Below are 14398 nucleotides of genomic sequence, written 5' to 3'. Positions count from 1 at the left end.
TCTCCCCCACCAGTTGAAGAGCCCCCCAGGTGGCTCGATGCACCGGCGGCACCCTGCTCCAGGGCTGGGCCCCCATGCACCCACCCGCCCACAACCCCGGCAACACACCAACCAGGACCCAAGCCCCCGAGGCCCGGTCCGGGTCCCAGCCCAGAGACGGAGCGCCCCCAGAACCTCACGCCCATCCCGGACCCACCCAGGGGCAGCCAGGCTACCAGGTCAGTAACCCACGTCCGTCAGCACAGACCCTCCCCTAGCCCCGCTGCACGCAGCCGCGAGGAAACAGTCACCTGAGAGCCAACAAAGCCCCTAACCGGACATGACCGCTACCCCGGGTTGAGCCCCCCAAGGAAGATGCCTCCGGGGAACCCCCCGACGCCCTAAGCCTGTCCCTACCCCCACACCAATCACAACAGTGAAGGCGGGACCAAACTATGACCCCCCACCCCCACTAGGTGATGGAGCTGATCAAAGGAGCCCAGAGCAATTGATCTGATGTGGTGGCAGAGGCTGTATCAAGACTAATGTAATCTAATAGATAATTTCTATATTGGTTAGAATTAAGATTATTTTTATTTTTCCAGTTCATGAGGACTGTTTTCTTGGCTATGCATAGGGCAGTGAAAACCATATGGGCTATATTCTTTTCTGAAGTGACATTATCTAAGCTGCCCAACAAACACACTAAGGGGGAAGTTGGAATGTTACATTTCAGACACTTCGATAAGTCTTCACATATCTCGCGCCAAAACTTCTGAACTGGTGGACAGAACCAAAGAGCGTGGATATAATTGTCCGGTGAATTGGTTTGGCAGTGTGAGCAGTTGTTGGTAGACGTAAAGCCCATCTTGAACATCCGATGACCTGTATAGTGTACTCTATGTAATATTTTGTATTGAATTAATTGAAGACTGGGATTTCTAATTAGATGAAAGGTTTTTAAGCAAATCTGAGACCAGAAGTTTAGGTCTAAGTTAACTGATAAATCCGCTTCCCATTTTGCAATAGGAAGTGATATTGATTCATCTGTTTTAGAAAGCATTCTGTATATTTTGGATAGTAATTTGGGGGGTTTAAGAGTAAGAAATTGAACCACACTTGGTGGTGTTTGTAGTTCAACTTGACCCGGTTTAAATTTCTTTTTTACTATGGATTTAATTTGTTGATATTCTAAAAATCTTTTCTTGTTGATCCCATATTGTGTAACTAGTCCGTCAAATGAAATAAATTCTGTTCCTTCTAGTATATGTTCTAAATATTTGATTCCTTTATCACTCCAATCTGAAAGGTTTATCATATTATTGTTTTATAATATGTCAGGGTTGTTCCAGATAGGTGTACGTTTGCATGGGATTAATGAAGACGCCGTCAATTTTAGAAACTCCCACCATGCTGTCAGAGAAGAGCTGATGTTGATGCTTTTAAAGCATTCATGTCGTTGGATGTTTGAGCTGATAAATTGTAGGTCTGAGATCTCTAGATTATTGCAGAGTGCTTGTTCTACATCTAGCCAAGGTTCATCTAAGAGGGTGTGTTTTAGCCATCCTGAGATAAACTGAAGCCTGTTGGCTAAGAAGTAGTGCTGAAAGTTAGGCAGTTCTAGTCCTCCTTTATCCTTGGTCTTTTGTAGTGTTTTTAAGCTTATACGTGGGGGTTTATTTTTCCAAAGGAATTTGGACATACATGAATCTAGAGATCTGAACCAATCTTGTGGCGGTTTAGTTGGGATCATTGAGAATAAATAATTTATTTTTGGTAAGACCATCATTTTTAGCGGCAACCCTTCCCATGAGTGATATGGGTAGACATTTCCATCTAGCCAGATCATCTTCTACCTTCTTTAAAAGTGGGATATGGTTTAATTTAGTTAGATCTGCAAGCTTGGGAGAAACATTAATACCTAAATATTTTATATTTCCCGATTGCAGTGGTGTACAAGAGGAATTATGGAAGGAGCAATTAATCGGTAGGACTGTAGATTTTGACCAGTTAATTGAGTAATCTGATATTCTTGCAAAAGAGTTTATCAATTCAATCACCCCAGAGATATTGGTTTGTGAATTTTGGAGAAAGAGTAACACATCATCCGCATAAAGGCTGATTTTATGTTCCACGTTCTTGCATTTTATGCCCTTAATTACTGAATTCTGTCTAATTGCTGCTGCTAGTGGTTCAATAAAAATTGCAAACAGTGAAGGGGAGAGTGGGCATCCCTGCCTGGTGCCCCTCAAGAGACAGAAGCTGGAGGATGTCTGGTCATTTGTTCTAACACAAGCTGTTGGGGAATTATATAATATTTTTAACCAGTTTATGAAAGAGGATCCAAAACCAAATTTGTGTAAAGTTGCAAATAGAAATTTCCAGTTAACTCTGTCGAATGCTTTTTCTGCGTCTAAAGAGAATATTGTAGTTTCTAGGTTTTTACTGTATGAGTAGTCTATCAAATTAAGTAATCTACGTGTATTTGTTGATGAGTGCCTACCTTTTATGAAACCAGTTTGGTCAGGATGAATTAAGAGGGGGGTTATTTTCTCCAGTCTCTTTGAGAGAGCTTTGCAGATTATTTTAAGGTCTACATTTATAAGGGATATTGGACGATAGCTTGAGGGATATACAGGGTCTTTGCCTGGTTTTAGCAGGAGATTAATGTTTGCAGAATTCATATTTGATGGAAGTCTGCCCTTTTCTTTAATTTCCAACAACGTTCTGTAGGAAACTGGTGCTAGAATCGACCAGAATTCTTTGTAGAATTCTGCAGGAAAGCCATCTGGACCTGGAGCCTTATTATTGTGCATACTTATCAGGGCTTCCTGGAGTTCACCTGGTGTCAGTGGTGAATCCAGTGCCATTGCTTGAGTGTCCAATAATTTTGGAAGAGTTATGTTTTCCAAAAACTGATCAATTTCTTTTTTAGATGGGTTTATTTGTGGTGAATACAACGTTTTATAGAAATCCCTGAAAATGTTGTTTATTTGTATCGGTTCATATAATGTGTTCCCAGATGAATCTTGAACAGCACATATAGTTGTTTTTTCTTTATTTATTTTTAGCTGGTCTGCTAGAAATTGACCGGATTTATTACCATGTTCATAATTTTGTAGGCGTAGTCTTTGTACTAAGAATTTTGTTTTTTTTTTATCAATTATCTCATTTAATTCTAGTTTTGTTTTGCGTATTTTGTTCAATGTTTCCTGATCTTGGTGGGACGCGTAGGCTTCTTCTAGTGATTTGATGTTTTTTTCTAATTCCTGAATATTTTTGTTTTCTTTTTTCTTTTTATGTGATAAGAAAGAAATTATTTTACCTCTCATCACAGCTTTCCCTGCTTCCCATAGAACAGAAGCTGATGTTTCGGGAGTGTCATTATAGTCCAAATATGAAGTCCACTCTTTTTTAAAATATTTAATAAAGTCTTCATCTTTAAGTAGTGATATATTAAATCTCCAGTTTTTTCTTGGCGTAGTATTATTCTTGTGCATTAGTGTTAAAGATACAGGACCATGATCGCTGACAGCTATAGGGTGAATCTCAGTGTCTGAAATGTCGTTCAGCAGTGAGCTGCTGACCAAAAAATAATCCAGACGAGAGTAGGAGTGATGGACATGTGAGAAAAAAGTATATTCCTTACTGGTGGGGTGAAGGGAGCGCCATGCATCGCAAAGACCAAAGTCGCTCATATACTGTTTGATTATATTTGTGGACTGCCAATTACGCTGAGTTCCCGCTGTATTGAGCCTATCCATGTCTTCATTTAGTCCAAGGTTGAGGTCGCCTCCAAGAACAAGTGTGCCATCTAAGTGTTCAGAGAGTGCACTGAAAAAACCGTGAAAGAATGAGGGATCATCAACATTTGGACCATATACACTTGCAATACATAGCTTTTTATCACGTATAGATAGTTTAATGATTAAGAATCTACCCTCTGGATCTATAATTGTATCGAGTACTGTGAAATTAATATTTTTATGTATTAAAATTGCTGCTCCCCTTTGTCTAGAATTATAACAAGCTGAGAACACATTGGGAAACTCAGGTGTTTTAAGTTCATTCGAACCTCTAAGAGGTCTGTGGGTCTCTTGTAATAGGACAATATCCGCCTGTAGTTTTTTGAGTTGGTTAAATATTTTTAACCTCTTTTCTCTGGAGCCAGCTCCATTTATATTCCATGTAATGAACCTCAGTGTACCCATAGATGTTTGTGTATAACTAGGGATGTATGCTGTGTGCGTCGCTTAGACAGGTGGAGAGAATACGTCACTTGTTCATAAATAAAGAGAAGGAGAGAGAGAAAAAATGTGTGGCGAGATGCTCCCTGAGTCTGACTTTGTGTATGCATAGTTACTAATATGAGTAGGCTTGGCTTAAGTGTGTGTGTATCTTATATGACTGTGTGCGCTGTCTGACTGATGTAAATGTGACATGTATTATCTAACAGACACGCAACACTGAGACTTAAAACATCTATTGTGCTGTGTTTCACATATAAAACAGTTTCACATCATGAAGACGCTCTTCCAACACAGAGGCATATCTGAAATCAAAACAAACAAGCAAATATTAAAAAATTCAATGGAGTTCCCCCCTTAAACTGTAGAAAAGTGAAATGGAAATCCCAATTTAGTCTCTAAAGACTGTTAATTCTATAAAGCAAAGAGAAGGCAAGGTTTCAGTGTCCATCAGTGATGTTCAACAGTTCATACACTTTCATCAAACCCATTGTAACAACATCCACGGTACTTTCAAAACAAGATACAGCAGAAACAGCTTTCCAACACCATTTTTTAAATTTTAAACCAGCACTTGTAATGAAAAAAATCTAGTGATGTAATCTGAAAATCTGGAACTGTTGGGCTCGTACTCACAATACAATGAACTGAGCAGTTAAGCTGATCTCCTTTTGTCTCGACAGATCAGAGAATAAACAATAAAAGGAACATAACAACTTATGCACTCAAATAAAAGGCAAAGCAAATAACATTACTTATTGCCTGTGTATGTCCGATCTTTGAACACTGACCAACCCTTTTTAAAAGTTTATAGAAAGATAAGATTGCTTAAATTTTACTTTTAACTTTTGTGTGAGTTATAGTTAAGTCATGTGTGTTATGACATCACAAACAGATTTTTAAAAATATTCTGAAGACGAACATGTTTACAGACTCGTTGGTGCTAAAATAAATAAATCATCTGTAAATCACACTTATGTGCTGGCACGTGACTGCAAGCAGTCTTATGTTTTAGCATTTTGTGATATTAAAATGGTAAAGAAATGAACTGTAGCTGCTTTCTTACTGTAATAAGAGTCATAGTGGAGTAAGTACTTTCCCAAGAGTAGGCCAAAGACACTAAACCCATTACAATAAGAACCTGACTGTAAAAGATTACTACTCATCTTAATCAGAATAACCTTAAAAAAAAATAATAAAAACAAACAAACAAAGCCAAAACCTCCATCCTTTCAACTTTCCTTAGACCAACAAATCTTTGACCACCTTTATTAAAAGGCGCTGTGCAAATATTTTATTTTGAAAGTTTAGTGACTGCTCAGCAGTTCCCATGTTTCCCTCCCTGCAAACTGTGGATTTGGGGTCTGTCTGCAGCAGGAGACCACCACACTGACAAGTGTAGGAAAACACAAGATGAAGCAAGCAGCATCTGGACTTTCAAGTTAATAGAATTAGTATAGCACCTTTAAGAATAAGAACCTGCCACAATATATATGAAGAATAAAAAATATATATTTTAGCTCCCATAAAGCATTCAGAGAATGCAGCATTTCATATTTGACCAGTGAGAAGTATCCCAGTCACTGGTTCCATATTTGGGGGGAAAAATAAGGTGACCTGCTCACTGATTCTGGATCAGCAGCACAGCACAGGAAAAAAAAAAATCAATGACCCAGTTACTGTAACCCAAGAGTTAAAATACGACGTACCAAACATGTTAATGAAGTTTACAAAAACAAAGCCTAAAAACATATAAAAACAACATACTGTACAACATGTATACATATTCTATACAACAGACTGTAAACACAGCTATCTAGTGGTCATGTATTTTGATACAGTAGCTAGAATGTTAAGTGATGACTGCCACAAGCAGCTCCAACAGCAGAGCCAAACCAAAGCCAGGATCCTGTTATTGATTGATACCATTCACATTCAGGGAGAGCTGGGTGATAACCCCAGAGGTTAGTGGCAAGCGACACTGTTCGAATGGTTTAAAACTTATGTGCAAATTTGATTATTCAGCAGATCAAACTGGAAGGAGCAGACTTTTTTTTCCCTGTTCAAATTGTAACACATTGCAACTGGTTATCAAGTCTGCTCATATTGCACTTGATAACCAAAATAAACAGCTAATCTGAGCTCTTTTGTTTCACCTGAATTAGTTGAAATCAATTCAAACAAATAAACTGAAGGACCAACAGTTTTCACTGATGGAAGCTAAGAAAGAAAAAAAAAAAACCCTATCATGCATGTTTGTAATCGTTTGTAAACAGTGCAGTAGACAAAGAAACTTTCTGACATTGGTTTGGCCGTACTGACTAATTTTTTCACTGCTATGCATCAAAAATGCTCTGAAAACAAACCAACCAAAAAAAAAAAAAGCAACAATAAAGTTAATACTGCCAAAGTCCTGTCTGAGATGAGGCGGTGTGGGGCTTTACACGGAGATCTCCTGAGAAGGAGAGCAACACAGCCTGGAATCTGAGGGCGAGTCCTTCTGAGAGATGGATGGAAGAAAAAGAGGTGGAAAGAAGGTGGAAGGATAAAAGATGTTAATGCTGGCATTCAATCATAATACTATTTCACCTATACAACCACCAATAATACAGAGGAATCATGAAAACCGCAAAAGCAGAATGAAACGTTACAAAAACAAAATGCGTGCCTTTATGAATTAATAAGTATTTTCTAATAACGCAATTACCTACAAAATTATAACCATCAGTGTTTAAAATGGATTCGATTATGATTATTCATTATCTGCTTCTTGTATTATCTCTGCAAGAAGCAGAGATAGTGCAGGTAGATGACGTGTCTAACTGGTGTCACCCATCCACAGCAATGGACAGTGGACAGAGGTGAAGATCAGAGAGCAGGTAGGGTGGAGTGAATGAACACATACGTCAAGGATGACAGAAGGAGAGCAGCAAGAGTTTACAAGACCTGGTTTGGAGACAGTAGCACTAACAAAAAACACAGGAGGCTGAACAGGAAGTAGCAGATTTTTATTGGGAGAGATCAGAATGGATTAGTAGTGAGTGTATGAGAGGGACATTTCCAGCTGAGTGGTTTGGACAAAGAGAGGCGAGCTTGAAATGGTTTAGACATGTGCAAAGGACGAATAGTGCATGTATAGCGCAATAGATGTTAAAGATAGAGCTGTCAGGAATGAGGAAAACCACAGAGAAGAGTCAAGTATGTAGTGACGGAGAACATGCAGACGGCTGGGATAGGGTGAGATGGAGGAAGATGATCTGCTGCAGCAACCCCTAAAGGGAGCAACCGAAGGAAGAAGAGACACGTCCTCTTTATAGTCTCATTTTTATAGTCACTAAAAGCCAAATTCATAAATGAAATTAAAACATGATTAATTCCACAGCCCAATTTAGTAATGAAGCCCAATATGCTTTGTTTACACTGATGGATCCGCATTAAAAAGCCCAGTCTTTTAGGTTGGAGAAGAGTAGATGAACTAGACAAGCAGATGAAATTCCCATTTAGACGTGACAGACTCTAATGCAGCGGTCCCCAACCCCCGGGCCTCGGACCGGCCGTGAGTCGTTTGGTACCGGGCCGCGAGAGAGGCTCAGGTGTGAAATGTATGGTTTTCAGGGTTTTTAATCGGTTTTCAGCGTTATTTTGTTATCGTTTTTATCGTTAACTCGGTTTTCCTGGGTCTTTTCACGTGTGTTATGAATAAATCTTTTTTTCGGTACCGGTACTAGTTTTATTTTGTTGTATTTATCCGCGACACCTAAAAGGCCGGTCCGTGAAAATATTGTCGGGCATAAACCGGTCCGTGGCGCAAAAAAGGTTGGAGACCGCTGCTCTAATGCACGTAATAAATCTTCATACATAGTATTAAAGATAGGAAATGAAAACACATTTAAAGTTAAGCCTGTGCAACTTCCTACAAAAACAAAAAAAAAGTAAATATGGAAAATGACAGTCCTAACACACAAAATTGAATTATTTGCAATAAACAGTTTTTCATTAGTGCCTGGAAGAAAAATAATTAATTAAAATTTGAACATTGCTTAATATATATTTAAAAGTCAAAGACGAGTGGATGATGAAATACCTTGGAAACCTTCAGAGCTTTGTCTTTGTGAAAAGCAAAATCTGGGTTTTTTACTACCAGTCCTGCTTTTCCCAACAAAGGACTGTTCACCTACACACACACACACACACACACACACACACACACACACACACACACACACACACAGGAAACAAAAGTATCACTGTTTGACATGACAGAGTCCTGGCTTTAAATACCATTTAGCACATGATGTTATCATATTTCCAAGGAAAAGTGAAATTTTGGGATCCCCCGTTTTGTGGTTAATACAAAAATGTCAGTGTTAGAAAAACAAAAACAGACTTACTGCTTGTAAGATGTCGTTCTCTTTATCAGATTTTCTTACAGTTCTGGTGAGAGCATCAGGAGAGATGTGTCTGACTCGTCTCTCTGCAGTCAGCTGCTCACCTCGAGCTTTGCGCTGTTACCAGAGGAGCACGGGGCAACAGTAAGAGACAGCAAAAGTTACATATGGATATGTACAACTTCATTATTAGCACTAAAAATCAACCTGTAAGCTCTTTGATTTTTCCAGTAATGCCTTTTTTAATATTTATATAATATTTGGTGATCACAGGTTTTCTGAACTGTCTTCCTTCTTTTTGTTAATGCATATAAATTTTCATAAAAATCAAGTTTAATTATTAAACTTCATTTCTCAAGACTTCCCAGAATTATTTATTACCTTGATGAAGCCACCAAAGGAGCGGGAACGCGGGTGTTTCTTGCTGGGAGCTGGAGGGACCTGGCTGCCCTCATTGGTACGTGTCCCAGAGTTTGTCTGTTTGACTAACTGCACACAAAAACATCACATTACATTTTATTTCAAAAGAAACTGAGCTGTCAGATTTTAGTATAGTATGAAGACCCTTAAGCGAACCTGTCTAACAAGTTTCTTCTTCTTGGCAGAGTCTGGCATGTTGTGGTGGACGTGTCTGAAGAGCTCCTTCAAAGCCTCCTCTGTATATTGGTTAGCTGGTGACTGACACTGCTCCTGAGAGCCGGGGCCCAGAGCAGCTGCCCTCTTCAGAGGTAGTACTGTCCGCTGAGCAGGGGAGCTGCTGCTCGCCAGAAGCTCCAGATCATCCTGACAGAGCACAGGACAAGTCAGACTGTACACTTGAGGGCACACCGTTTGTATTAGAGCCATTACTGCACATTAATGCAGCCATTTATTCTAAATGCTTTTTAAGGTTTCACACATAATCACACTTGGATGTATCAGGTACAATTTGGGGCCTCAATTTGACATCAAACCTGCCCTGCTAAAACCAAACCTTAGCATAACCATCGTCATACTTTTCACTGACTGTAAAAAGTAAGAGGAAGTGAAGAAAACAACTTAAAAGTTGTCTTTTAGTTTTTATTGTCTTTTCAATTAATTTATTGTTCCAAAATTCAAAAGCAGGAGAAATGCAACATAATGTGAACTTGGTTCACTAACCTTGGTCTGCAGAGCCTTGGTCCCAATGAAATGCATTCTAGCGTATTCCCGCAGGTAGACTGGGGCCTGAACAACATACAGCAGAAAGATGTGCCTCACTAAACCAGTAACATGACATTTTTAAAACCCTGATTCATTTTCAAAATGTTCAGCTGTTAAGTCACACGTTTGTCTATAATCACCCTGAAGAGTTTCTGTGAGTGTTTGATGAGAAAAGCCATGCTGCTGTTTAGTTTCTTCAGATTGTCTTTAAGGTCACCAGCTGTCATCTAGAGCAGGAGAACAGAATGAAGAAAATATAAATCTTACCAGTGTAAAAATGCAGGTCTTTTAACCTTCATAGGATATTGTCATGAAAATGTAGACTCAATAACAAAATGTATTTAACAAGCTTTTCAAATCTCTGTAATATAAGATCTGATTACATGTTACATTTTTCCAGGTTTGAATCAGCCTCAATGTATTATTATTTTCATTGATGTTGCTTTTTTAAATTGCCCAAGTTCTAACAACATATAAGCCCCTCCAATAAAGACAAAATGTGGGTTTTTTAGTCTGTGTTACAAAACAGGTGCATTCCCTTAAAATCCATCAGCATATCCCAAACATTTGATTCTATTCATGTGAACGTAGTGTTTTCAGTGGGATCCATCAGGATACTCGCCATCCTCCACTGCATGAATGACTGATGTAAAAACTATTTAGCTTCCAAAATGAGCAAGACACTCTTGATCTATAATTTGCAAAGTTTTTATTTCTTTTTCTGAGAATCTTTAATATGGAGTAAATTATGACTCTTACATGTCTAGGCCAGAGGACGTGTGGAGCAAACATGAGGGCCAGGTTGAAGGAGGACATCTTGTTCTTGTCCTGCTGCTTGGCGGTGTGGTAAAGCAGGTCCAGCAGCAGTTTGAGCAGTGAGCGGTTGGCCTGAGGTAGGAGCAGGAAAAGAAGCTGCAGGGCTTCAATCTGACGCTCCTTGTTGGGTATCGTGGTCTTGTTGCCTTGTTCATCAAACAGAGTCATGTCTAGAAAAAAAGTTATTTAAAACAGACAAAATAGATTAGAGTGGCTATGTATTAAAAAACACAAATGTTTCACCAAAAACATGACAGAATTATTAAATGAGAATTGTACCTCTGTTCTAAAGTGAGAAAATAAAGGTATAACCAAACGTGTGTTTGTTTATATTCCTACCAGCTATTTTGAGGTGAGCATGAAAGTGTCTGTGTGTCAGCAGGGGCTCCGGCAGCTCTCCCAGGAAAGTCTTCAGCAGCGTGGCCGCATCATTGGGATGAAAGTCCCCAGACTCCAGGTTGAAATCAGCCCCACTGTTGAGGAGCTCCTTCAGGGCCTGCTGTCGAACACTGTTTCCAGGCACCCGAAACAGTCCCTCAACGTGCAGATCTAAGTGTGCAAGACCAGAATAATCGAATGTCATCATTCTGGATCAGTTTACGGATTCACCATTCCTGGATGGCATCAAAACAAGTAACACAAGTAAATAAAACAAGTAAATAAAAGTCAGATCCGCTACAAAAAAACTGAATTCAAATGTTTGGCACTGCAGAAGGAAAAATGATTGTCCCTCAAAACAGATCATTTTCCGAATTGTACAGAAATATTTTGGATTTAGGGCAAGTGATGTTAACCAAGAACAACTAGCTTGCAACAATGAACTGAAATCCCCAATGCAATTGCATTCCACGTGGCCAAAGATGTGTCCACTACTCACACAGAGACACAAAGGCTTCAATAAAATGGTCAATGTACTCAGACAAAACAGACGTTATCCTGTTCTGTAATTATTTTTCCGAAAATGGAAATACTTCTACTCTATGCAAAATGATCATGGTAATCGTTTTGCACATAATTGTGCAACCCTATTTAATATGGCTGATTGGAACAGTTAATGCATATGGTGCATACATGTATTCAATTTGAAAATATGCTGACTGTTAAAGTCTTTTAATAATCACCACATTTAGCAGGATATTTCAAGCTTTAAAAATAAGTCAGTTTTTTCTTTGCGCTTGCACTCAGTGTGTTTTGTCAATGTATCTGAACAGTATGAAGAAGTTGTGGCAAACGTGTAGTAAGAGTTAACATATAGTACATATCAAATAAAATTTGCAGTGCTAAACTTTCAAAACTGATTATCTTGTTATTCTGCTCTGAATCCAAAAATGTACTGCATGATTGTGACCTCAGGAGAGTTTGTCTAAAAGAGTGCACAAACTGAGAAAGCCTCTTCACAAATGAAACACGGCCAATGTTGCAGCCAGTGTAGTTGCTTTCTACATGAGCGAAGAGGACACGGATGTATTAACAACTGATTAAGGAATCTGCGAATATCATTTAAATCACTCACTTTTACTCAGGTAATCAATAAGCTTGTACATCTGGGCCATGCAGCTTTCTGTCAGACAGGTTCCAAACACAAGGCTCTTATCTGTGAAAGCATGAAAAAGGAGATACTAAAAATTAAAGACCTCTCAACAAATTTGCATATTCTGCATGCGCTTTCAGTTTTCACCACAGTCGTAACCTAGCTGAGTGTCTGACCTTTGCGTTTAAGAAAGTTGAAAGAACGGAAAAATCCTCCATTTCCGCCTGTTGGGGTCTTGGGGCTGTCCTCTCCCAGAAGCTGTGCAAACTCTGACCCAGGAAGATCAATTAGTCTAGTAATGTTACTGAGCACCAGCTCCAGGAAAACATCTGGGTTCTCATGGCGGAGTTTCTCAACAAAAAAGTCTGGGTTGAAGATGACTGGTGGTCGGCCAGCACGAGAAGCCCCAGGAGATTCCTCATGGTTGATCACCATACTGTACACTGTATTGCTGAGGAGGAGATGCATAAGGTTAACACATGTATACAAGTGTGAGGAGGACACTTTACATTTAGATTTAGCACTTTTATCCAAAGGGCTCTGGAATTGGTGTCTCATTCAACTATTTGCTGATACACCCATAACAGTCACCATCCAAGGTGGCCTTAACTATGTGGGATTCACAGTTTCACCCAAAGAAATGTTAACATAAACAGCAATAAGGTGTACACAAACTGTCTTATAGATCTGATCTTCAAAATTCAACATCTCAAGCAAAGTTTGATAAGAACTTTAAGACAGTAAGCTACGGCAAACAAGATTACTTTGTTATTTAGCTCGTTTTACCCTCTGAAGAAGCTGAATGCATACACAGACAGTGATAGCGTGTATATTATAGATGTTAACCTAGATCCATTTTAGCTGATGTGAAGTAGATCAGCCCAAACACATTATGTACATTCAAGCAACTCAGCTAACATTGCCAGTGCTTTATGTTCCCACTAGTATCCGATAATATTTTTAGACGTAGCTATACATTTAAATTGCTCCAAAACTGTAACTAATATAATGTGTGGGTGTTTTAAACTGCATTACGACGACGACAAGCTGATGACACGCTGCTGTGCCACTACACTAAAATGACCAAGCTTGTGAGTGGCAGTTTATCACTCTCATTAACATAACGCGTTTTCAGCAGTTTAAAAACTCCATAGTTCAGCAATAAGCGTAAGAAACTCCTCGTCTATGTTAATACCAACAAAATATAAAAAATCTATTTCGTTTTTACCTTCTTTTTTCTGTGTTTTCATCTGCAGCTTTACTTGTAGCCATGTTCAGTTTGAATGCTCGGCTGTTGTCTTCTGGGCACCGCCTACGTCGTCAACCATTGGTGGTTGTCGAACTCGGGGCGTGACACGAGGGCCATGATTTGCATGTCTCTTACTATGATTGGTCAGTTTGAATGTAGGGGTTAATAGAGAGGAAAACGATATCAGTAAACAAACAGAGCTGAATGAACTAAATATTCAGCTCATTCAGCTATTATATATCCGCAAATTTTACACAAAATATCAGCCAGGCGTCAATTCTTTTTTTTAAAAATTACAGTTACTTTTGCGTTGTCAAGTATGACCTTATTATTAATAGTAGTAGTAGTGATAGTATTAGTAGTAGTATATATATATGATTTAAAATTGCCCATAGGTGTGAGAATGGATCTCTGCCACGACAGACTGGCAACCTGGTGTACCCAGCCTCTTGTTCTATTGCAGCTGGTATAGGCTCCAGCCTACAGATTGGGTTCTCATTTTTTCCAGATGATTGGGCACCGTGGAGAAGAAGAGAAATTTAGTTTGTTGTGAAGAAGTTATGTGGAGCAGTTACAAAAGTTGAAAAGTGATCATATAAATGGGGGTTTAAATTTTCAACTGATAAGACTAAAATAATGTTTTTTACGAGGAAAAGAGCTGGTAATAGTATCAACCTCAAATTAAGTGGACAAGAGTTGGAAAGAGAACAACCTAAATTTATTGTATTTTGGTTTAATGAAAGGGTGACATGAGCTGTAAATATTAATAATAATAATAATAATAATACACACGTGCATATTAAACATAATGAGGAAGTGACAGAAATTCTTTGAAAACCATTTAGTATTAGTAGTAGTATATATAATCCAAAACCATTGGATTATTCAGAGCAGTATTATATCAGTGCTCCATATAATTCTCCATAAATGGCAACAGCATGTAACAGCTCCATATAATTCAGCAGCAGGTACAAGTCTTCATAAATTCAACAATATCCATTATCAG

At 38.8% G+C, this 14398-nt stretch overlaps 1 protein-coding gene across 3 annotated transcripts; it reads right to left on the bottom strand.

Moving 5' to 3' along the window:
• Positions 1 to 4446: 4446 nt before the first annotated feature.
• arhgap19 (Rho GTPase activating protein 19) lies at positions 4447 to 13456 on the bottom strand. 3 transcript variants are annotated; one of them, XM_082538040.1, is made up of 12 exons: positions 13372 to 13456; positions 12320 to 12594; positions 12126 to 12206; positions 10952 to 11161; positions 10556 to 10782; positions 9937 to 10023; positions 9755 to 9820; positions 9191 to 9397; positions 8996 to 9103; positions 8618 to 8731; positions 8311 to 8400; positions 4447 to 6726 (listed from the first exon to the last, which is right to left on the bottom strand). In XM_082538040.1, the coding sequence occupies exons 1-12, from the start codon at positions 13413 to 13415 to the stop codon at positions 6667 to 6669; spliced, it is 1569 nt and encodes a 522-aa protein (XP_082394166.1). In that variant the 5' UTR covers positions 13416 to 13456; the 3' UTR covers positions 4447 to 6666. The 3 variants fall into 3 exon arrangements, with proteins under 3 accessions (XP_082394166.1, XP_082394167.1, XP_082394165.1); XM_082538041.1 differs by having other exon boundaries at positions 4447 to 6723; XM_082538039.1 differs by lacking the exon at positions 4447 to 6726 and adding an exon at positions 7045 to 7498.
• Positions 13457 to 14398: the final 942 nt, after the last annotated feature.

This window comes from Aulonocara stuartgranti (genome assembly GCF_965226115.1).
Source record: "Aulonocara stuartgranti genome assembly, chromosome: 6".
Classification (NCBI taxonomy): domain Eukaryota; kingdom Metazoa; phylum Chordata; class Actinopteri; order Cichliformes; family Cichlidae; genus Aulonocara; species Aulonocara stuartgranti.
Note: the sequence above shows the minus strand (reverse complement) of the source record. Positions and strands in the feature narration are given on the sequence as shown.

Excerpts from the sequence above, each read along its gene's own strand:
- arhgap19 (XM_082538039.1), bottom strand. The coding sequence starts at position 13,415 with ATGGCTACAAGTAAAGCTGCAGATGAAAACACAGAAAAAAGAAG. Across the intron at positions 10,783-10,951 it reads TGCTCACCTCAAAATAGCTG|ACATGACTCTGTTTGATGAA; the intron begins GTAGGAATATAA and ends CTTTTTTTCTAG. Across the intron at positions 7,499-8,310 it reads AAGCTCTGAAGGTTTCCAAG|GGGTTGCTGCAGCAGATCAT; the intron begins GTATTTCATCAT and ends TGCTCCCTTTAG.